The following is a 21,966-nucleotide window of genomic DNA, read 5'->3' as shown; positions in this document are numbered from 1 at the left end:
TAAGTTCAATATTAATAAAGATAGACTATTTCGATTACTATAATAAGGATTAGGTTAATGTTATTATTGTTAGTACACGACGCGACGTAGTTAAGGCCTTCTCCAAATTCTTTCATCTCTCATCTTCGCTACTATTTTCAAAACCAGCTCTCTTTTATTTCGCTTTCCCAGGTTACTGGTAGGCTTCCTCTGTCACCTCTTTTCTTCCAACTTTTGACAATATTTAAAATAACTTAGAACTTACCTTTAAAAAAGTGAAAACTCAGTTACAACGAATACATATTGAATTTTTATTCAGAAACAAGGCATCATAAAAAGATATCTGATTAAAAAAAGAAAATACCTATTATGACCTTTAAATTGTGATGTGCGCGCTCAGAATAATAAGTGAACGTATTATAATTGTTAGTTATTAGTATTAACAATTTGTAGCTTCCTCACAGTTATAATATGATAAACCTCAGTCAGCCACTCACAGCCGTTAGGGACAAACGTGTTAATTAATCCCGCTGTGTTTTGTTTAAACATGGGTGTGATAACGTATATAAAACGACTTGCTATAGCAAACGCATTGACGCTGTATTATACTGCAGCTATTATTTTCTATATGTTGGTGACGTACTTGAAGAACCCCTTCAGGAATCCATGGGCTAATAAGCAGAGGCTGGTACCACCGGCTAGGTTGTCTGATCCGAAGTACGGTGTTCATAAATATATTAAAGTTAACGTGAGTATACATTTAAATTTATTACAGGTACAGTTAGCCTTTTTTAGAACAAGACGCAAACGGGCAGGAAATTGAATGATTCCGCTGCTCATGGACACTCAATGCCAGTGTGCTCGCGAGGGCGCTGCCGGTTGCCTTCCACATGAGTGATCCTAAGCAATTTTGACTATATATGCCATTTAAGGTTCTTTATTATGTATCTATTATATTTATATCTATCTAATTACTGTATGATGCATGGTAGACACATTTCCAGCATCCATTTCATTGATAATTTTTCTCTAGTTTTTTTATTTCAATAAAAAATGATGTAATTATCATGTAAGCTTTTTTACTACCTATTTCGTGTAAGGTTCTCTTTTATCTATCTAATCTTTTTATACCTATTGTAGACACGTTTAGCTTTAACTGATAAGTTTCCAATAAAACACTAACAGTTGTACAAACAAACGTGGTATAAAATGCTAAACCAAGAATAAGCAAAATCTTTTCTAATAAACTGGGAATAACTTAAATCTAGTATATCTTCATCTAGTATATCTTTTCATATATTCATGTATTTATGAAAAATCTAAAAAATCAGAGATGGATGTAATTGTGTGTGTAAAAATGTCGCACTACGTACACAGTAAATATATGTACTTTAATGTACAAATAATTTTTAATTTAATGACTGCCGAAAATGAAATAACTACAATTACAAATTTTTATTTCAATTGTTTTTGCTATAATATGAATGCTGTTGTTATTTGGCTTGAGTTTTTAGCAATCACTGGTTTAGAAGGAGTTCCAGGTGTCAATGTGTCACTTAATAACGGTTTTACGTTGGACCCCGGTTTCTAGCGAAAAATAATTACCAAAAACGCTTTCTGCCTAGCAACTGCGGGTTTTCTTACTTTTTTTTGTCTTCTCTGGTTTGATTTGGAAGGTATTTACATTCCAATCAATACGATGAAGCAAATCCTCAGTGCTTAACGTAACGTCAATGTGGCTGTTTAGGCTTCGGGTGCCTCTAATAGTATCGAATGTTCGGACTTGCCCATCGTTCAATATTTGCAAGCCCCATTAATTGCAGAAAACCTTTACAGTATTTATGTTAATTATGGTTTTGTTTATAAAATTACCTGAGAAGGTGTTAAACAGTTAACTAAATGTTTTTATTCAATCGCATGAACAAGATTAAACCTTAGAAAGCGGAACGAAATCGTGCGTAACATTTTAGTGTTACGTCGTCGCACGACTGTATGATAGTAAATATTGATTTTACAGCTTTTCATTATCATAAAACCTAAGTGGGATTTTGTTAATTATGAATATTACTTTGTCATAAAAGTCCCGTACTGTACCAGTGCATTCCTGTTAGTTATTATTTAAATAAATTATAAAGGCGCTATTAAAAGTAGCGATCCGTCCTGACTAAGCACGGGTAGCAATTCTTTAAAAATTCTGGAATGTATTACAATATTATCTTAGAAATAGAAACAAAAGCAAACTAAAAAAACCCAATTTCAAAGTTAATTTAAAATAATTTGCATTAAGGAGCTAACATAGCATGCATTAAATTTGCGTAATAACTATTTACTAACAATTACTTAAAAAAGAGGAATATCTAATGAGCAAAATATAGATGACAATGCTTATTGCAAAATATGCGAGAGCACTAAACTGCTCTACTCTGTGGGTAAGAGAGGCGAAGGATTTACAAAGGTTTACTCTAAAGAGTTCCTTGAATTTTAAACACGAAAAAGTCCCGAAGGATGTCCTAACAGATCCGAAGGATCAAATCACGATAGCTAATGGTAAAATTAAAAGCCGGGCTGCCGTGCAAATGATAGTAGTCAAAAACAGATTAGGGTAAAAAACCGCCTTCACCGGGAAAGGCGAGGACCTTTACTTCGCACTTCGTTCACTCCAGTGAGCTTTCATCCTGCCCGTCCGATTGACTATGCCACAACGTCCCAAGCCGAGGTCCGAGTCTCGCAGGAGACGCCCTTGCGCTACTCGCGGGAAAACTCCCATTCAGATCAAGCTACGCGCGCCAAGACATCCCGAGCAGTGCTGAAGAGGCTCTTAAGGCCAACGGCGAGAGATTCCATAAAAAAAATCCATAACGTCCAAATATTATTTTATTACAACAAATTAAAACTTGACAAAATATTTGCATTAACCTATCTTACTATATATAAGGTAATCCGTGCTGTAGTTTTAAGTTTTTCGGAAACAAACAGAAACGCAGCGGATGACTTCGTTAAACAAACTTAGATTAATTTTAATTTACCTTTATGAAAATAATTTCGTACTAAACATAAACTAACCTTTGCTAGGTGATGATTTATAGATTCCAAAATAATATATATAAAATACACATTATAAGGTTAGCGAAACGCCACTCATGCGAGCAATACAAATAATAAACAGAATTCCTATCCAGGTAGATCTTTTATTTGTACACTAGCTGAGTTCACAAGAGTTGCTTGCGATATTATAAGTTAGAGCTAGGTACATATATATTTTATTGTAGGATTATAGGTGTAGGTATTATTGTGCCGTTCTATCGCTTTAGTAGTAATTGTTAAAATAGAATAATGAAGTGGAAATAAATAAATAAAATAAAATAAGTGAGCAGTGTTCGGCATGAGCGTCTTTTATCTATGATTTTCTGTCTTTGGGCATTTAACACTCACTCGGACAGTGAAGGAAATTATTGCGAGAAAACTGGCTTGTCACAGACCCAAAAAGTCGACGGTCTGTGTCGATCACTTGCCTATTAGAAAAAAACAAATGATCACGATATAGATACAGAAATCTGAGACCCATACAAAAAAGGTTGTAGCGCCACTGGTTTTTTTTGTTTCACATCTAAATTGTCTGTGCACACCATATATTATCTATACATACATTCTGTAGTACAGACATTTTTTTCAGAATGTGAAGCTCCATTATGTAGAAAACGGAGATCCCTCAAAACCTTTAATGGTATTCTTGCATGGATTCCCTGAATTTTGGTATTCATGGCGGTATCAATTGCTCGAATTTAAAAAAGATTATTGGTGAGTATCTGGCTTCATAATTTGTCTTCGGTTACTAAAATAGCCTTGATTTGTCTTAAATTCCTTTAAACATATGTAATAAAACAATTTCAGGTGTGTAGCAGTTGACATGAGAGGGTACGGGGACTCCGAAAGACCAGATGGTGTCTCTTCGTATAATATCCAAACAATGGCGGAAGATATACGGGACCTCCTTCGCCAATTAGGTATGATTTTATTAAAAAAATATACATGTAGCCAGTACAGCATAGGGCCCACAATTTTTTACGTCTATTTCATTGAACATATTTCTTTATAGACAAGGATAAAAGCCGAATTACTACGAATTTAACTGTAAAACTCATAGTAATTCGGAAGATTAAAGGGCATTATTTAAAATATCAGGTATTATCTAATAGATAGTATATCTAGCACCAACTCTTCAGTCTTCATCCACTTGTTAAGTGATAGAGGGGCTTTCCCTACGCTTCTCTATTTGCCTTCATAGCGCGCAACGAGCTGCCCTAATATTTGGCATCATATTTATCAAGATGTCATCCCATGACATAGGAGAGTCCTACTGAGGGTCATACATTCCAGTTTTCTTACGATGTTTTCCTCTACAGTACGACCAACTATAGATAGAAAGAAGTCCATTGTTGTATGTATAACGTGTTGTTCACTGTACAGAAACGCATGAACAACCTATCACTGCTCCATACGTCTGACCTTCGATCATTATCCTTTAAACTGATAATACGCAGACAAATGCTGTCAGACAGAATTCGTGATAACAAATTTAAATGAGTAGTATTAATTGTTTGTATTGTCCTTTTTTACGCAGTGCATTTATTTTGTATTGTTAAGAGGAGTAGATGCAACTTGTTCTGTGTAAATCGAATTGTTAACCTCTTTCTCCTCCTTCGTCCTTCGAGTTTTTATTTAACAAACTCATCAAGTCGCCTTGGTTTAAACGAATACTCAAGTAATATTTTCAAAAATCGATCACTTACAATACACATATTGTTATTGAGTAAGAAGAAATATTAAAAAATAATTTATACTTTTTAACTTTTGTTACACTGAGCTTATAAAAACTAGACTATAAAGTAGACAAAATCTCGAGTACATTGTAGCTTTTCGTGTTACCGGATACATTGATGTAGTACGTCGTATGTACGAAATAACATTTTTAAAGGTCAAACAAAATAATTTAATTACGTATGTTACAACATTAACAATAAAATTGTTAACTTAATAATTTGTTTTATTTTATAATGTGAATTAAATTAACTCTAATTGCTCTGAAGTTATGTACGGGAAGTTCAAATATATATTTTATTAATTATAATGCGGGAGTCTACGAACATCAGTTCAAAATGCGTTCAAATATAAATTTAAGCGCGTTATCTTAATTACCTTTATTGATAATTAGTTCCATTGTCATATGTACTTTCGACTCCGCAATTAATTTGATAGGCTACTTAATGATTATATACTTTATCCTTGTACAGGGTCAGTGATAGGGTAAAAAAAATATTCTGCATTTGATTATGAGGATGAATCATCAAAATAAATTTATGTATATAATATCGCATCTCCGCTTAATGTAAAATAAAAATGTTTCAGGTCGAGAGACGTTCATTTTGGTTTCTCACGACTGGGGTGGCATAGTAGCAACCAGGTTTCGGGACAACTACCCGGAAACCCTACAAGCACTCGTTGTATTGAGTAGTACAGCGCATGAGGCATGGCTTGATGCTATATGGAATGATGATGAACAACGAAAGTTATCTTGGTGAGATTTTCTAGAATAATAAAATATTATTTAAATTAAGTATCCTGTGTCGTATCAAATAAGGTTTTAGTTCTAGAGCTCGGAGTCGTAAACTTTGAAATGGGGGAGACTGTATACAGTTAGAGCTTACCCCAGCTATGTATCAACCTACCTAATAATGTAGTGTACATACATTAACATATTTCAGGTATGTTTTCTTGTACCGTATGAGAGTGATTCCAGAACTTATGATACAAATGAATAATTTAGAATTGCTGGACAAGGTCATGATTGTTGAAGGAAAGCCGACTGTTGATAGTGAAGATTTGGAATGCTACAAATATTGGTTCGGCAAACAATGTGAGTGCTAAGTAAATAAGATCTTGTACTATTACGAGGCGCACACGCGTTTTGCTTTCCATTACGGCTATGATGTAACTTAAGATTAAACACCTAAGTAAACGCAAATCTCAACAAATAGTATGTTAAGCCTTTATATAGCCGTATAAGATACGGCCCGGCTGAAAATCAGACTCGGAGATGTTTTTTTCTTATTCTTCCAGTTTGTTTAATTGCAATTCCGTCCAAACAGGATGAATCGTATCTACCCTTTATCTTTTAAAAATCGAACACTGAATGGTATCCTTTATCATAATGAACATCGTGTTGGATGTAGTGGTGATTAAATATAATTTGTATGGATTTTTTCAGATGCTCTAACACCCCCGATCAATTACTACAGAGCTGCTATTGATTACATTGATGTTGAATTGAAGCAACACGATGAAAACGTTCCTTTCCTATTTGCACATGGGACAAATGAACGTTACTTAGGTAAAAAAATAATGGAAACCATGAAGAAACTCTACAAAACAATTGAAACAACTAAAGTTCAAGATAGTGGCCATTTTATGCAGCAAGAAGACCCGGAAAAAGTAAACAGACTTATTAGAACATTTTTGCAAAAGCAAAATCTGTAATTAAGTTGGTCTATGAAAATATTTGTTCATTCCTCTCTCGTTTAATATTAATAGTAGATTTTTATATTTTGTTATTATCTTAATTCCTTACGAGAGTACCGTAATTATTAAAGATCAATAATTTTAAAAAAATATCTTTAAAAAATATCATCATTAATATTTAAACAATTTAATTTATTACTTTATTTTCAATACCATCCATTTTGATTTTAGTATGTTTGCTGAACCAATTTTAACTAAAATTTTGATCAAATAAACAATAATTAAGGGTCATAATTATTCTGCGATAATGGCGGTCAGGTCATATTTTTTTTAGATTTACAGTAGTGAGTAATACAAAATTTTTATGTATAAATTAAATAATAAATTAATATTATGAACATTTTATTTATACCTTTTAATGATTTTATTGTCGTACTACAGTACAGCTATAAATAAGACTTTATAATCGACTTCAACATAATGGGAATTTTAAACAATAAAATAAATTAATTGTTTAAAATTTAAGTTGTTTAAGATTTAAAGTTTTACAAGCACAGAAAGAAACCATAAACCAACAAACCAGAAATCATCTTAACCTGATAAATTTATTATTTATAAACGATTATGATAGATGATTAATTACTGTTAAAGCGTACTTAAGTTTATACAAAAACCGTTATTTTCGATTTACTTTTCGACACTGATAAGAGATCTATAAATACCTTTACTAAGCCTATGGAATTCACCACAACTACTTCAATCAAATAAATGTAGTCTGTGGATTATATTAGTGTCGGTAGGATCTCCAAGGGGTAGTTCGGTTATAAATCATTTCATTAAAATATAAACTGTGGACCCTTCTGTTATCTATGAATATTACATACTTTTGTATTTCAAGGTCATGTCATACTAGTATTATCATACCCTGTGAGAATGCTAGGAACCTCATATTTTTTCTCTTTCTATAACATTCAATTCACATCGTGTTATCTCAACAGCATGATTTATTTTAATTTTCCTACATTTTAGGGAACTTCTAAATCTTCTAATGGCTGCCGAAGTCCATCCACAAAACAGCTGATGTGCGTCTTTTGCTTTTTAAATAAAGTTATTGTGTGTTCCCTTGTTTGTGACTCTATTTTTTAAATTAGATGGTCCGGTGTTTGTGTTTATATTGTATGCGACGTACAGGGTTAGTATATTATAGCTTTACAATCAAATTTTATTAGACAAGGAATGCTACTGTAGATTGTTGGGCTTTTCAGATGTCACTGACCATACAACAAATAATTTTGGATGCAAAAAGACTTGCTGGTCGGCTTAAGGAGCGGGAGACTGAAGCGGATGCGTTGCTGACTGAAACTCAAACAGCATATAGACAAATAAGCACGATGAAACAGGTAGGAATCTCAATAAAGCAAGAATCTTATTGACGTAGTCAATTGTTGTAGTACATGAATAAGTTCATGTAACTGTATAGCTATATTTGGTTAAGGCAGATTAAGATATATTTAAGAACATAAAATCCTATTATTCTAGTACAAGGAAGAAGTGGACACACTTAATGAGGCATCCAGAGAGAGACCTAGAGGGGAGTTAATTGCTAGTATAGAAAGAGAATCTCGAATAATGAGGGAGGTCCAGAGGGAAAATGTTGAACTAAGAGCTGCACTTGAGGATCACAGAAGAGCTCTTGAGTTAATAATGTCAAAATACAGGCAACATACAGAAAAGAGAATATGGGAGTCTCGGATAGATTTTACATCAGCAATCAATGAGAAACAGCAAGAAGTAAGCTTTAATTTGATATCACAATCAATGTTTCTTCTGAATTTGTAAAATGCTTACATGTTTATAATTAAATGTGGTTTTTCAGCTTATCCGCCAGCAAGCAGAGCGAATTAATGAAATGACCAGTATCATGTATAAAGCAGTGAACATGGATGCTCATGGTGATACTAGGAGAGAAGAAGAACTATACCAAAGGCTTATTACAGAGAATAAGGTAATACTATTGTTTGACATACTGAAACTGGTCTAATACATCTAAGCTTTATTTAGTATTATGATAAATACACTTGTTTATGAAAGGGAACTGATGGGTATTGATTGCAACTACTAAATGATTGAAGACATACACAGAGGCAATATATATACATATATTTCTAAACTAGTAGAATTGTAGTATGTTAAGAAAACTTTACTCATCCTATTTGCTGGTTTATTTAGTAATAATTGACCTCTCGTGAAAACTACTTTAGCTTATACAGTTTTACTTATATTTTCAAAGATATCAATTAAAAATACTGTACATTCTTTCAGGTTTATATATAATATGAAACATTAATTATATATAATAAGTTACAGTTTTCTACATTATACATACTTTTTTTTAAAGAAAAAGCACAATATAATTTAAAATAATAATTGGTCTCTTTGAGACAATCTGAATTATGCAATAACTGGTTTTCACTTTTGTAAGTACTAGTGTGTTATGTACAGCGAAAGACACAAATATATTTTTTTCTGAAGTGATGTGATTCTCTCTTTTTGTTATATTTTTGTGGTTTGTATCTTTTGTTTTATCACACTTGTATGATTGGTTCATAAATTGAAACCTATTTATTGTGTTTGTATCAAATAACTGTGAAAAGATACTTTTTTGATGATACTTTACTATGTGATAAATTTTGCAGGGTCTACGAGAAATGCTTGATATATCACGGCGTTATGGTTCAGACAAGTCGTACCCTTCTATGGAGGACAAAGATGTTCAGACAGATGGGCCACCACTACCTGGAGCGTGACGACCTGCTAATGACCTGTGCCGCCTCTAAATAAATAATGCACCTTTCCAAACATTCTCTTGTGACATAACTTTACATTCGTGTGAGTCTATTCCATTTCCATGCTCATCTAAATCTTATGTTATTTGTGTCCTAAAAATTATTATGTAAATTTCATAACAGTTAATTTCAAGTATATAAGATTGGCATGGCCACTTCATAAAATATGTGTGAGAATAAATTACTTGACTTGACTAGATCATTTACTGTGATCAAGTATAATTCTTGAAAAATTCTTAATTTGTACTTCTAACATTGTTTGAGTAATCCTAATTAGTGACATCATTGTTATTATGAGATTATTTACATAAACTTTAAATTTTCAGTCCATCAAATTTTATTTTATGATTATTAATGTTTACTTGATTAACACCCTTTAATTATATTTTCAATCAGTTAAGTGTGTAAAATAGAAGTGTTTAACACATTAAATCAGGAAAGCATTGAAAATACCAGTTGATATTTGAGGGGTTTTAACAACACTCTATATCAAGTTAAGACCACAATTTTGTAAACTATTTTTGATAATAATTTCAAATGTGTTAAAGTTACTTCCTGAAAATTGGTGAAGGATGACATTGTATTGTATATTGCATTGCTTAACGCGTTTCTAGTTGAAGGATCTGTGATGGTTAATTTAGTATGAAATTATTCATGTTATGTTGCTGTTAATATGACTACCCAATTTACAGGAAGTTTTAACGATAATTTTAAAGCAGTAAATGTTAAGAAATTTTCGAATTTTTGGATAAATATTGAAGTGAATGTAATGTTGTTTTACTTTTAAATTACAATAATTGTCATAGATGTAGCCTGTCAACCATTTTCTGCTTGAATGTGTGAAACTTATGGCATTACTGTGATCTTTAGAATCTACTTAATGTTTATTAATATTCTATGAGTACCATGTGGGCTATGGCTACAAAGACCTACCTGTTTTTCTATTTTTCTTAGTTTTATTGTTATACATAATTTTGACTAAAACAACTAAGGTTTTTTACTTAATAATATAACATTTGAATAAGTTTGTACTTCTATAGTTTAAATTTCTGTTGTGAAGTTTCATTATACAGACGGTTTGCAGAAGCAGAGTAAGAATTGTGAGCAGAAAAGCCATTGATAATTTTTTATAAAAATTTTAACTGTTTGTGTATGTGCAAAAATGATCTACAAGCTATTAAAATATACTTAGCAAATTACCATGTATTAGATGTAATGTGCTATTTAGACAATATGATACTTATTAAATTGTAAAATTTTATTGCAAAAATTAACTCCCAACTCTTTTCTTCTGTTCAGTAGATATTTCAATATAGACTATTCCTATTGTAGATGGTTATCAAATGTAATGTAGTTGTAACAAATGTAGCAAATAAGGTTAAGATAGTTTTTAGCCACATAAGCAGTGCTGGTTCGACATTCAAGTAGAGGCACAAAGCAAGCAATATCAATTTTTTTTTCTTAAAACATCAAATGATCGTTTTTATAAAACTAAAAGTTAGAATCGTACAAAGCACAATTTTATATAGCATTGATTAGATTTCAATAATCGTACCTGGATCTATGGAACAATGTGGGCACAATTAAAAGATTTTGCAAACTCATAATCTCGTAAATACCCCCGAACTAAAACCCTTTCTAAGAAAATTTTAGGCAATTAATAAACTTAAACAGAACTTATGGATAACAGTATTTTCAAGATTGTTAGTATTTTTCAATACTTCAATTTAGACGTGCCAACTGATGTATAACTTTCTAAATGGTATTATTGTAAAAAATATATTAAGCTCACTCTATATAATTCTGATTTATTATATATAAATCATCACATTGCCCAAAATAATAAATAAAATATATTATTTGATCTTCCCATTGATCAATAGTAAAGTATACTCTGGTGTATAAATCTGTTGATTTTTTAGGCTAACAAAATTTACTAAAGTATTGTAAGATAAATTAGTTATAATGAAACACTTGATGCGATATTTTTTCATATTACAGCTTTGGATGTTAGTTGCCTAGGGTTAGTGGTTAAAGTAGTTTCTTTGTAGTTGGTAAAAAATATGCTAGAAAAAGCAAGCAATATAATGTGGACTGCATAACATAAAAATTAGTCAAACTTGCTTGATAAGCCGTCCTCACTGGAAGTCGGTACTTTCATATACATAATATTATGAAATTAAGGAAATTCTTCAATGTTTTAATGACTATGAGCCATATTAAGGCTGTATCCTACAAATAATTGTATTTCATACTCTGAATGAACCCATTAAATGCCATGTGGTCATAAAAATGTATCAAACCCTGGAGTAAATGCTTACTTGAGTTTCTCCAATTAATTAGTATGTAGTATTCCTCCCTGTTCTATTTTTATAGATGTCTATATAGTTTATCTGCAAAATTGTTAATATGTAAAATATGATTTTGCAAATTGTTCATATTATTTCATACCATGTATAACTATTACTTAATGTTATAACAGTAAAATTGAAGAACAGAGTTATAGTTTGATAATTATTCTGATTGTTATGTTGCACTTTATCAGATTAAACCCTAACTGCAAAATTCTTCAAAATGCAATTATAAGTTTTGATTTTAAGAGTCTAGTATCAAAAATTATTGTATCTGTATAATATAATAGAAAATAAAAAGATGACAAATAGTAGTTTTATTTTACTGTAGTTTTCTATCTTCCATATAGATTTTTCAACATTACATAGCCATCCTGATTAATTAATAATAATTTTTTTAGTGGAAAAAGATTTTTTTTTAAAACTACATGGATATAATAAAAATGCTAACTTAGATTGAATATATAATTTATCAAACACACACATTTATTCATCTAAAGAGTTGTAAACTCTTTTATTATGAATCATACTCTTGTTTGTGTGTATTCTATAGGGAACTTGAAGGAATGCTGACCAATGGCTGGAATGTTAGGCAGCAGACCTGCATTTGGGATAATATTCCATGACAAGGTTAATGTGACATTGTTGTGACCCCTGAAATATAAAAAAAATAGAACATGAATGCAAAACACAATTTAAGTGATAATATTTAAAGAATCAATTTCTGAAAAAGTTAAAGATGTTATGTAGACATAAGTTTGTTTAAAATACAAAATATCTGTTTGTCTAGGAATAATATATATATATATATAAATTCTAAATGAAGTTTCTGAGAATTACTAAAGAACTAAGTTTTACTCTGTTACCAACCACAATATGTTAAATGATATGATTCAAATAATTACTTACTTTAAACCATTTCCATCATCCCAGAAATAGTATTTTATGTTCATATTCTTAAAATCTAGCAAAGCATTTTCTCCCCTTAAAATAATTTTATCCCACAGCACAACTTGATTCAATTCATTAGATGGTGTAATGTACTCTGCAGTTAGATATAAGAACAACTGTTTAACGTTCCAGTTAAAGAGACTGGAAAGATCTGTTTTCAGATCAAATGTTAAATAGCCCAAATCATTCTTTTCTCTTGAGGCACCATAGTCTGGAACATTTTTTCTGTAATGTTAAGGATATAAACTTTTACAAGGATAAGTATAGAGGAATATTTTGCGATGCTCTTAATTCTTTTTTTATTAGTGAGAGATTGTTATTTTTCACTTGTCGTAACGAGGCCCAATTTTAGTCATTGTTAAAAAATTACTCTTTACTTACACAACTACTTTCACTGTATTCATTTGAGCAGCGGTTCTATAGTCCACCGTCAGTGTGGATAGAAAACATAAGAAAGTTAAACATGCAAGAACACTAAGAGTATACGTAAGAATTGCATTTCCTCTTGTTAATATAGAATACATGTTTATATATTATAAACGAAACAATTTATTATTGTGATTTTATATATTTGATAATGTATTTTTGTTATCCTATTCAAAATGAGCAATAAAGCCACGATCCACTGCGGTTAGCTGACGTTGTCTGTATTTGACATTGACATTACCAGATAACAATATCTGCTCGAGGACACGTCATTCTTTTTTTTTTTTTGGAGTTTATGGACTGGTGTCTAGACCTTTAGGCCAAGTCTTCAGTATTTTTATTCGGTTATTATAATTTCCCCACTGTATTTTTGATGAATTTATATAGAAGCACGTAATAGGGTCTATTTTTTAACATATCACTCAGGTGGCGGGAGGGATCTTGCACTATATATATTTTACAATAACAATGGTATTGAACTACCAATGGAAAGTACATCCATCTTTATTTTATTATTATAATAAGTAGTTTATAATAATAAACGAAATATATATAAAACAAAGGATATTTTGATTCCAAAAATCGTGGAAGTTTGGAGGATCTAAGGATAAGATTCAGATACTAGACGATGGGAGTCATACTTCGATAGTATATTAAAAAGTCTCGGCTTTGAATCTGAAGCTCAGATTAGGTAAGGAAATTAATGATTAGTCGTTTTGATTTTTCCTTGTCTTTATTTATAACATACATTACTGTTTTTTTTAGTTTCTAATAATAAAAACAACGAAGCCTAGCAATGCCGCAAATATCGACGGTATGACAGCAAAGCCCTTGTTACACGGCACTCCCCCAAGAACACTTCGACAGAAGCAAACCCTTGTTCGATAACTTCCAGACATCTGCTCATAGCACCCACTAGTGATTGCTGTATTATTATTATCTACGGCCCTAGTACACATGTAGGTTGAATTTTCCGCTGTAAAGAAAAAAATCTATTCCATTACATTTCAGAATAGTGATACGTTGCAAAGTATCTGTAAATTTCTTAAATGTAAACTACTTAGAATCAAGATATATTTCCACACCTTGTCATTGGTTTATTTAAGGAATTTAATTTCAAAACCTGAAATAAAACGAATCCTTTACACCGTCGACGATAAGTCTACGTATTCTACATATTTCTAAGTATTACTTTCAAAAAGTTTAATATAATGAATACATACGATGTCCATTGAAATAGTAAGTATATTTTGCACAGATATCATTTTGTGTGAGTACACATGTCGTTGCGTTAAAATGGTTTGCCCAAATGTAATCCATATCTGGCCAGGTGCCGTCCTCTGAAAATAAAATGTATTTTAAGTTGTTAAAGGTTAGAACGTGGGTTTTGGAACGGTGAGATATAGTCAGACTTAGCGCCTTACAAAAAGATAAAGCAAATTCTGCATCGCGTACTTTCGTTAGTGACCGACGACCGAAGTAGCCGAAATATGAGGTAATCAAATCGAAATGTTATGTTTTTAAGTTTTTTGAGTTGTTGCAATGGTGCGATACAGCAATGAGAGTTTCTGAATAATTGTTATTAACGATGCTTATAACTTTGTAGAAGCTGTAAACTTTTCAAGATTTAAATCCAACCTCTTTAATAACTATATAGGTATTATACTAAGTATATAAGTACATAAGATGGGATATAATTATATAAAATATTGTTTCCTTGTGTTATTATTTCCTTCAAATATTCAGATTCGATAGTCATTGCAAAAACTCAAAGTCTAAATTTGTCGACACGAACTGTAATTTTCATACAAATTTAGTTTTCGACTTTCTACATATACTACTGTTAAGGCATCTTGACTAAGTCCCGGGTTATAAGAAGCAATTAAACCGAATAAGAATATATACCCATACTCTTAATAGCAATTCCAATAATGAATCCAAATATTGTAATAAATAAATCTGGGGTACAGACCAGTAAAAATATTCAATTTTGGAAATTATTACATTCAATGTTGTTCAGAGTACGGGAAATCAGCTACATGAAATGTGAAGTACAAACCTGAAACAACGAGAGGCTGATAGCATGGTATTCCATCCGCAAGTCGTGTAGCATCATTGCAGGTCGCGTTCAAGAAGACACTTTGATTATCATATCGGGGACCAAGCCACGTGAATTGGAAGCATCGTGTGTCATTACGGTTCGACTGAGCTACGGCTGAAGCGTCTATTTTACGTAAATGTAAATATCGATTTAATATGACGGCAACATTTTGTACATGGTAGAATTTTAAGATTAATAACACCTGTAGAAAATCCCAAATACAATTGACAGCCAATGTTACTTCATTTTCTAAATACAAATTTAATTATTTTATACTTGTTTCGCTAAATTTAACCTGTTTAAGTTGGACAGACACAAACTTCCACTCCAGATAAAAATTTACATAATTACAACTAAAAAAGGTATATTAATTCAATTAAGGAACCGCTCAAATAAGCAGGTTTATCAATTTCAACAACTACGGTATAATAATTAGTAAGACAACATTAAAACAGCAGTTTAAAATTGAAAAAAATCGAAAAGGACACATTTAATATTATTTAATTACAAATACTTACATAAAATTGATGTTATTACTACAATCCTTTCAATATTCCACATAATTAATACTAGTCTTTTTGTTTTCATTCACATTGTTTTCACTGTTCAACACTTGAAGAAATCTTGATAAATTGTTATCTTTAAATTACGTACGATATTAAAATATTCAGTTAAATATCTTTGTTCCTTGCCGATTTATCAAGAACTGATTGCACGGATTTTGATAAGCATTCTGTCTAGTTTGAGTAATCAGTATTTAATAAGTGCAGATATATATTTATATATACATAATAATACGCAGGTCATTTCGTCACATCAGGAACATTTTCGAAGTGCCTCGAATGAACGTCTAAAGCTAAGGTCTTATTCCAGTTGGGTTGAACTGCCATTCCATCAGAGCATGAGAGAAAATATCGTCGACTAATAACGACTCGTGTCGTTACGCACACATAATATGTGCACAATATTACTATATATCTAACCATTAGAATTGTAACTATAACAATGAACGATATTTCTAGAAAATTTTCTTAGATTACATAATTAAATTTTTCTAATATCATTCCAGTCGACATAGATATTAAAAAAATTTTTTTTAAAATTATTATACTGGCAACACTGTCAGCGACTAGATCCTTATTATATCTTAATAGGTATATATATTATTTTTATACAACGCTACTTTAACTTGCAACTAAATCTCATTAAGTCTGTAAAGTATAAAGCTACTGCAATAGGCTTGTGGTTCGCGATAAAGCTTCAAAAATCCATCGTGAATTTTGCTTAAACTCCTTGTTGTTATTTAATATTCTCAGGCGTTTTGGTATTCAATAGGTACGATATGAATATTAGGTTCTTGAAAATATGAAATACGTCAGAAGGATTAGCAAGTACTGCATTTGCAAGTGAAGAACATGTCTATGATATAACTTCCCTCGGGCTGTATATTTGTATAAGCCGATTTCGTTCATCCTTGTTCCATCAGCGAGCAACGCGTATTCCCAGGGGAATATGGCTACCTACAGATATGTCTTTAATATAATCGCAATTTATTATCTTTTGCGGTTCTTATTTTGAAAGGGATAATTGTTTTTATGAAGTGGGTTAGATTTTTTGGGACTTCACGAGTACCGTTTTATAGAACGGACGGTAAATGGAGTAAAGACTCGGAGATGTGCCCCCTTATTTATTAAAAACATCTGTGTAATTTAACCATTTCAACTCAAGAACTCATGTCTCTTTTCATGAAATCATCACAAATTAACAGAAAGAAACGTAAGAGTACATTTATGTGTTAGACTGTTTTAGTTTTTATGAATAAGGTCTAAACACTTTTTTATGATATCACGGTCATCGGACACTTGCAATTCCAACATTGTGTCGAGTTATAACGCAAAACTTCGCGTAGATGCAAATGTAACTTCAATTGTCCTTATCCTGTCATTAATTACTGCCAATTATCATGATGCCTCTTGTCTAACTGTTATTGAAACTTATTCCTAGGACCAAGAAGAGTTGGTATGGTTTAATTAATGTTGCCTAAAACTTGGTTTAAATTTTTTAATTATGTATAGTCTCAAAATCTTAGTCCAATAAAATACTATTGTAGAAATGTTAATAATCTATAACCTGTGCCCAACGTAAAAAAAGCATCATATATTGTTATGCTAATGTTTCAGAAGTTCAAAACTTATTTTTGGAGCTAAAGATTTATTATATTCACAAAAGCCGACATAATTTTTACTTTGACAATTCGTAGTGCCTTTGAGTGCTCTCGGTGTGAAGTTTTAAAGAAGATATCACGGTAATAGGATAAATAGGTAATACTTTTTATTCAAGTAAATTGTTTATTTATTAAAAATGAATCACAAAATATGTTGCTAAGCGTAAAACTAGAAGTCGGCTGGACCAACTTCCATAATTTTTATGTATTTATTTCTTAAACTCCGAGAAGGTTTTTATGGAGGAAAAAATGGAAAAATGTTGTTTTATTTTAATAGTTTCAATTCCATATTAAAATGTTCCATATGTTGGTAAGGCTAAGTAAAAAAGTCATATTAAGGCGATTCGTTTCGTTCCCGAGGGAGCTAGTATAAAATAAAACTAACTAGTACGAATTGCTTGTGCTTCTAAAAGCTCGGATTAATGTCTGGTTGTTGGGAGAATGCTGTATTCTAATATAGGAACGGCTTTCCTAACCACAGGTAGGTGGTAGAACTCCGTTTAGATTTTAATTCCTCCTCATTTTCCTTATAGTGGGTATGGCTCATTTTAAGTGATTTTTCACTTAATAAGGGTTTTAAAATTATGTTTCTTTTGAAGAGCATTGAGAGCGTAGGCTGAGCTCCATTGAACTTTTTGGTCTGTGTGCACTCACTGGAACGATGAAGGAAAACCGTGAAGAAACCGTCATGCCTAAGAGATTTAATATCGTGTATCAGGCAGCCTCAGAAGGCTGAGGACATTCTTGGCAATTAATAAATAATTAATATAATTAAACAGATACAGAAATCTGAGGCCTTGTTGGCCACAAGTTCAAGCAGTATTCACCTTTAGTCGTTAGGTCGGCATATAAGGAAGCGTGATTGTTTCGTGCGTTATCTTTCGCATAAGGGTATAGAAACACCAGTTATACTATATAAAAGTTTATTTAAAGCAAATGGTCTTATCATATAGTTGCACAATTACGTAATACCTTAAAGAAATATTACCTATATACAAATACAATAAAAAAGTATAAATAGAGTATTTACAAATATTACAAGTGCTTAGAGTATTTATATTTTTACAAACTCTATTCTAGATATATCTAAGGATTAGAAAATATTTCTATTACACACCAAATAAAATGTTCACCGTCACATTATTCGAAAATGATTTCATATTGAAGTGCACTAAAGACTTAAGTTCATCTCCTATCTTTAAATTACACGAACACTACTTTCAATTTTCACTCATAGATTTTACAGGCTTAGACTAAGATTTTATCACGGGATATATTAAAATCTGTGGTGTCTAACCAACGTAAGGAAAGGGCGCATATGGGGGTGGGTAATATCCGGGGAAACCAGGTGCAGCACTAGCTTGTAAAGGTATAGACGATGTAACGTATGATGTCAAGACTGTTGGTACGACTGCAGTTGAGAATAATGTTGTGTAAACTGTTTTAGCGCCAAATGTCAGTTTCAAAACTTGGCTGTTTGTGGCTACCACTTCTGTATTAATCACGACTGGCGTGGACGTTACTGTGAATTGTTGTTGAGGGAAGAGGGGGTTCAAAGGAAGAGCAGGAAGGCTACTGGTTCCCACTTCAAACTCAGTCCTAGTTACTGTTGCTACTGCTCGGGATATAGTACTTTGAATCGTATTTTTACCATCGAAGACTGGGATGACGTGTGATTCGTAAATCGTCTCATATTTGAGTATTGGCTTTGATGTGGTTACTACATTTGGTATTTGGGCAGCAGCAGCAGGGTTAAGTAAACGTAGTAAAGCCAGTTGTTGAGCTTGCTCTGGAGATAACGCCGGTGTTGATGGTAGAGGTGGTTCTGTAACTTGATTGTTTTTATTTTGTCCATGTGCTTTCTTAAGTCGTAAGTGGTTGTCTCTGTATTTATCAATTTCTGTGAGGTCAAAATCTGATCCAATATTTGCAAGATCTAAGTCTGATGGAAATACGCGGCGGGGTACACCCTCTTCGTCTTCGTTGCTATCACCAAAGTCTAATTCTAAATGTAGTTCTGAACCAGCTTCATCCAGTCTGCTGTTAAATTCTTTGAGGGTCTTGCTTGGTATAAATTGGAAAAAGTCCAACGGTGGTAATGTTTTCGTTGCAGTGACTAAGCGTGTCACTTGATACGTTTGAATAAAGGTTAAACTGTTTGTAACGTTAGAATCTCTTACAATTGGTAATATATGAGTCTTAAGCATATTTTGTGTAGTACTAAATGTTTCCGTCACAGTTTCTAATGGCGGAGTTTCAATATCAGACGACAGAGTAATAGCTGGCAACGTGACTATGCTTGAATCCAACAGGTGATCTTTGCCATATGGAGACGCTGTTGCCAATATATTTTCTGTCAACGGTTCGTTGAGAGAACTTTGCGAATTGTATGATGTTGGTTCTATGCGCTTTTCTATTGTCGATGTTACTGTAATAATACGAGTATTTTTAACGCGTCCAACCTGTAAGAAAATAAGTACAGGTTAGTATAATGATTTTATGCCATATATATTTATATTACTTAAGTATAAAAGCAAACCTGGAATGTATATGGAGACTTAAGAGTTGCAATTTCATAGTAGACATCTCGAAAATCTGCTGGAGTAGAGATTTCTACCTTAATAGTTTCGACTGGAGGAGGCTTTTCAATAGAATTATCATCAGATTCGTTATCTAAGAGAGTGCCAGGACCAGTTTGAGATCCGGACAACTCAAGGTCGTTGTCTGAACGCGCTAATGGTGTAACATCATTTGATTGCACATCGTCAAAAAGTGGATTTGTATTGGGAGTTGTTGGCTCTTCATCACCACTCATTTTTCGAATTGTCACTTTAGGTTTAGGACTTGTTTTGTATTGCCAACGTCCTGAACCTGGCGAGCGATTCAATTTGAATTTGTACACACTCGTTGAAGAAGCCGAGACTTGTTCAACTGCTGATGGCTGTACTCGAGGTTTGAAGCCGCGTCGTGGTTGATTATCATTACTACTGGGTGGGGTAACTGTGGTCTTATGCCCAGAGTTTCGATTGTTGTTCTTTCTTCTATTCGAAAACGCTGGTGGTGCTGGTGGTTCACTGAAAACAGAGACGGTTGCCAGTTGAGGAGTGTTTGTGGGTCGGCCATATCGTGTACTGAAAATAGAATATTAATGTGAAGGTGCATCCTTAATAATAATTAAGTAGTGCTAAGAAGAGGAAAGTTTAAGGTTATGAAAATGATACTATTACGTTACCTGATTGTTTTTTGGCCTGTAGGTGAATTTCTGTTTTTAAATTTTTTAGACTGATTGATTGGCTCTGTGCTATCGTTTTCATTATTTTGAACTCTATGTCTGTTTTTAAAGGAGGTACCACTACTGGGTTGTCTTCTAGCAGCCTTAGTGTGATTTTCTTCATCGCTTATTGATGGTGTTGGTTCTAGATTGTGTCTATGATTTTTTGCGATTGCAGGCGCTGCCGTTTTTAGTATTCTATGAGTAGGGCTTGGTGAAATTTTTCCTTTATGGCCAGTTTGTAATATTTTTGAATTACTGTTTAAAACTTGAGCATATTTTCCAGAAATATAAGTTCCAATAACACTTGTTTCATGTACGGTTGTAAGTCCATCTTTGACAATTGTACCTCCTAGCGTAGTAACCAGGCCAAGAGGATGTTCTTCATCGTCCTGTGAAGGCGTCGGTGGGTGAACTCGCGTCTTAGGCCCTTTAGGCTTTTGGCCATGGGGTTTAGACGGACGTAAGTTTATAACTCTATAAGTTTCTTCTACAAACTCTGAGGGTTGTCGTGATAAATAATCGTACTCAGGCTCCCCAATATTATTGTTTGTAACTAAAATTGCCGGTTCTTCTTGACTGGACTTTATTTCCACCATTTTATTAACCTTTGAGTTTACCACAACTGATGGGCCTACATTTTGTTTTCCATCAACCTTGCTGCTTACAACATTTGTAACACTTTTGATTGTTTGACTTTTCTTTGTTTCTTTTTTATTTGGTTGAGTTGCTTGTTTACTAGGTTTTGAAGTAGTTTGTTTCATAGAGTTATTTTCAACGATTTTTGAAGGTCCCGCATAAACTTCAACTTTAGTAATTATTTGCTTTTGTTCTTTAATAATAGGTTTTGGAGCATTAGCGTGCTTTTGTTCAACTTTTGGTGGAGACGTTACAACAGATATAGCACTCGATGCCACGATCGGGGTTGGCGCTTTGTTTGTTTTTTCTTTACTCGTTGTTTTACTTGGTTTTATGGCTTCTGGCTTTATACTCGTTATAGGCGGTGGTTTGGTTTCTATTACATTTTCTTGAACTGATTTTTCGGTCACAGGTTCTGAAATTGAACATTCTTTTTTAATTTGTCGCTTAAAGATTTTTTTATAACATAGTGATTTTTACAAATTATTACCTGGAGGTGGAGCGGAATTTGGCGAAAACACCATCACAGTATTTCCTATTGTTGTTGTAAAGTCCAGGAAGCCATAAACAGTTTGAGTAAGAAAGTTGGCTGGATTCGCTGAAGACACGCCGCCTGAAAATTGTAAAGAATCTTGTCTAATCGTTGTCTTTATCAAATAAAT

The 21,966-nt window shown here is 32.5% G+C and overlaps 5 protein-coding genes across 6 annotated transcripts in view; 2 read left to right on the top strand and 3 right to left on the bottom strand.

Annotated features, from left to right (window-relative positions):
• Positions 1 to 445: 445 nt before the first annotated feature.
• Positions 446 to 6,886, top strand: LOC123712455 (epoxide hydrolase 4-like). The gene is made up of 6 exons (XM_045665553.1): positions 446 to 727; positions 3,653 to 3,777; positions 3,871 to 3,983; positions 5,386 to 5,554; positions 5,742 to 5,893; positions 6,245 to 6,886. Exons 1-6 carry the CDS (start codon positions 527 to 529, stop codon positions 6,511 to 6,513), a joined length of 1,029 nt encoding a protein of 342 aa, XP_045521509.1. The 5' UTR covers positions 446 to 526; the 3' UTR covers positions 6,514 to 6,886.
• A 624-nt stretch (positions 6,887 to 7,510) lies between these two features.
• LOC123711715 (FGFR1 oncogene partner 2 homolog) lies at positions 7,511 to 11,676 on the top strand. Its single transcript, XM_045664433.1, has 5 exons — positions 7,511 to 7,687; positions 7,761 to 7,895; positions 8,035 to 8,286; positions 8,372 to 8,500; positions 9,192 to 11,676. Exons 2-5 carry the CDS (start codon positions 7,761 to 7,763, stop codon positions 9,300 to 9,302), a joined length of 627 nt encoding a protein of 208 aa, XP_045520389.1. The 5' UTR covers positions 7,511 to 7,687; the 3' UTR covers positions 9,303 to 11,676.
• Positions 11,677 to 12,143: 467 nt separating this feature from the next.
• On the bottom strand, positions 12,144 to 13,288 carry LOC123711716 (signal peptidase complex subunit 3). The gene is made up of 3 exons (XM_045664434.1): positions 13,025 to 13,288; positions 12,602 to 12,868; positions 12,144 to 12,346 (listed from the first exon to the last, which is right to left on the bottom strand). The coding sequence occupies exons 1-3, from the start codon at positions 13,165 to 13,167 to the stop codon at positions 12,217 to 12,219; spliced, it is 540 nt and encodes a 179-aa protein (XP_045520390.1). The 5' UTR covers positions 13,168 to 13,288; the 3' UTR covers positions 12,144 to 12,216.
• A 501-nt stretch (positions 13,289 to 13,789) lies between these two features.
• On the bottom strand, positions 13,790 to 15,871 carry LOC123711717. Its single transcript, XM_045664436.1, has 4 exons — positions 15,689 to 15,871; positions 15,129 to 15,293; positions 14,293 to 14,409; positions 13,790 to 14,045 (listed from the first exon to the last, which is right to left on the bottom strand). The coding sequence occupies exons 1-4, from the start codon at positions 15,756 to 15,758 to the stop codon at positions 13,831 to 13,833; spliced, it is 567 nt and encodes a 188-aa protein (XP_045520392.1). The 5' UTR covers positions 15,759 to 15,871; the 3' UTR covers positions 13,790 to 13,830.
• A 2,542-nt stretch (positions 15,872 to 18,413) lies between these two features.
• Positions 18,414 to 21,966, bottom strand: part of LOC123712106 — a 102,613-nt gene continuing 99,060 nt past the window's right edge. The window contains exons 5-8 of one of the 2 annotated variants that reach the window (XM_045665059.1): positions 21,795 to 21,917; positions 20,627 to 21,719; positions 19,934 to 20,525; positions 18,414 to 19,856 (exon numbers count right to left, since the gene is read on the bottom strand). In XM_045665059.1, the coding sequence (XP_045521015.1) occupies positions 18,687 to 19,856; positions 19,934 to 20,525; positions 20,627 to 21,719; positions 21,795 to 21,917 (2,978 nt within the window). In that variant the 3' untranslated portion in view covers positions 18,414 to 18,686. The remainder of the gene's footprint in view (positions 19,857 to 19,933; positions 20,526 to 20,626; positions 21,720 to 21,794; positions 21,918 to 21,966) is intronic. The other variant, XM_045665060.1, reaches the window with a different exon arrangement.

This window comes from Pieris brassicae, chromosome 7 (genome assembly GCF_905147105.1).
Source record: "Pieris brassicae chromosome 7, ilPieBrab1.1, whole genome shotgun sequence".
NCBI lineage: Eukaryota > Metazoa > Arthropoda > Insecta > Lepidoptera > Pieridae > Pieris > Pieris brassicae.
Note: the sequence above shows the minus strand (reverse complement) of the source record. Positions and strands in the feature narration are given on the sequence as shown.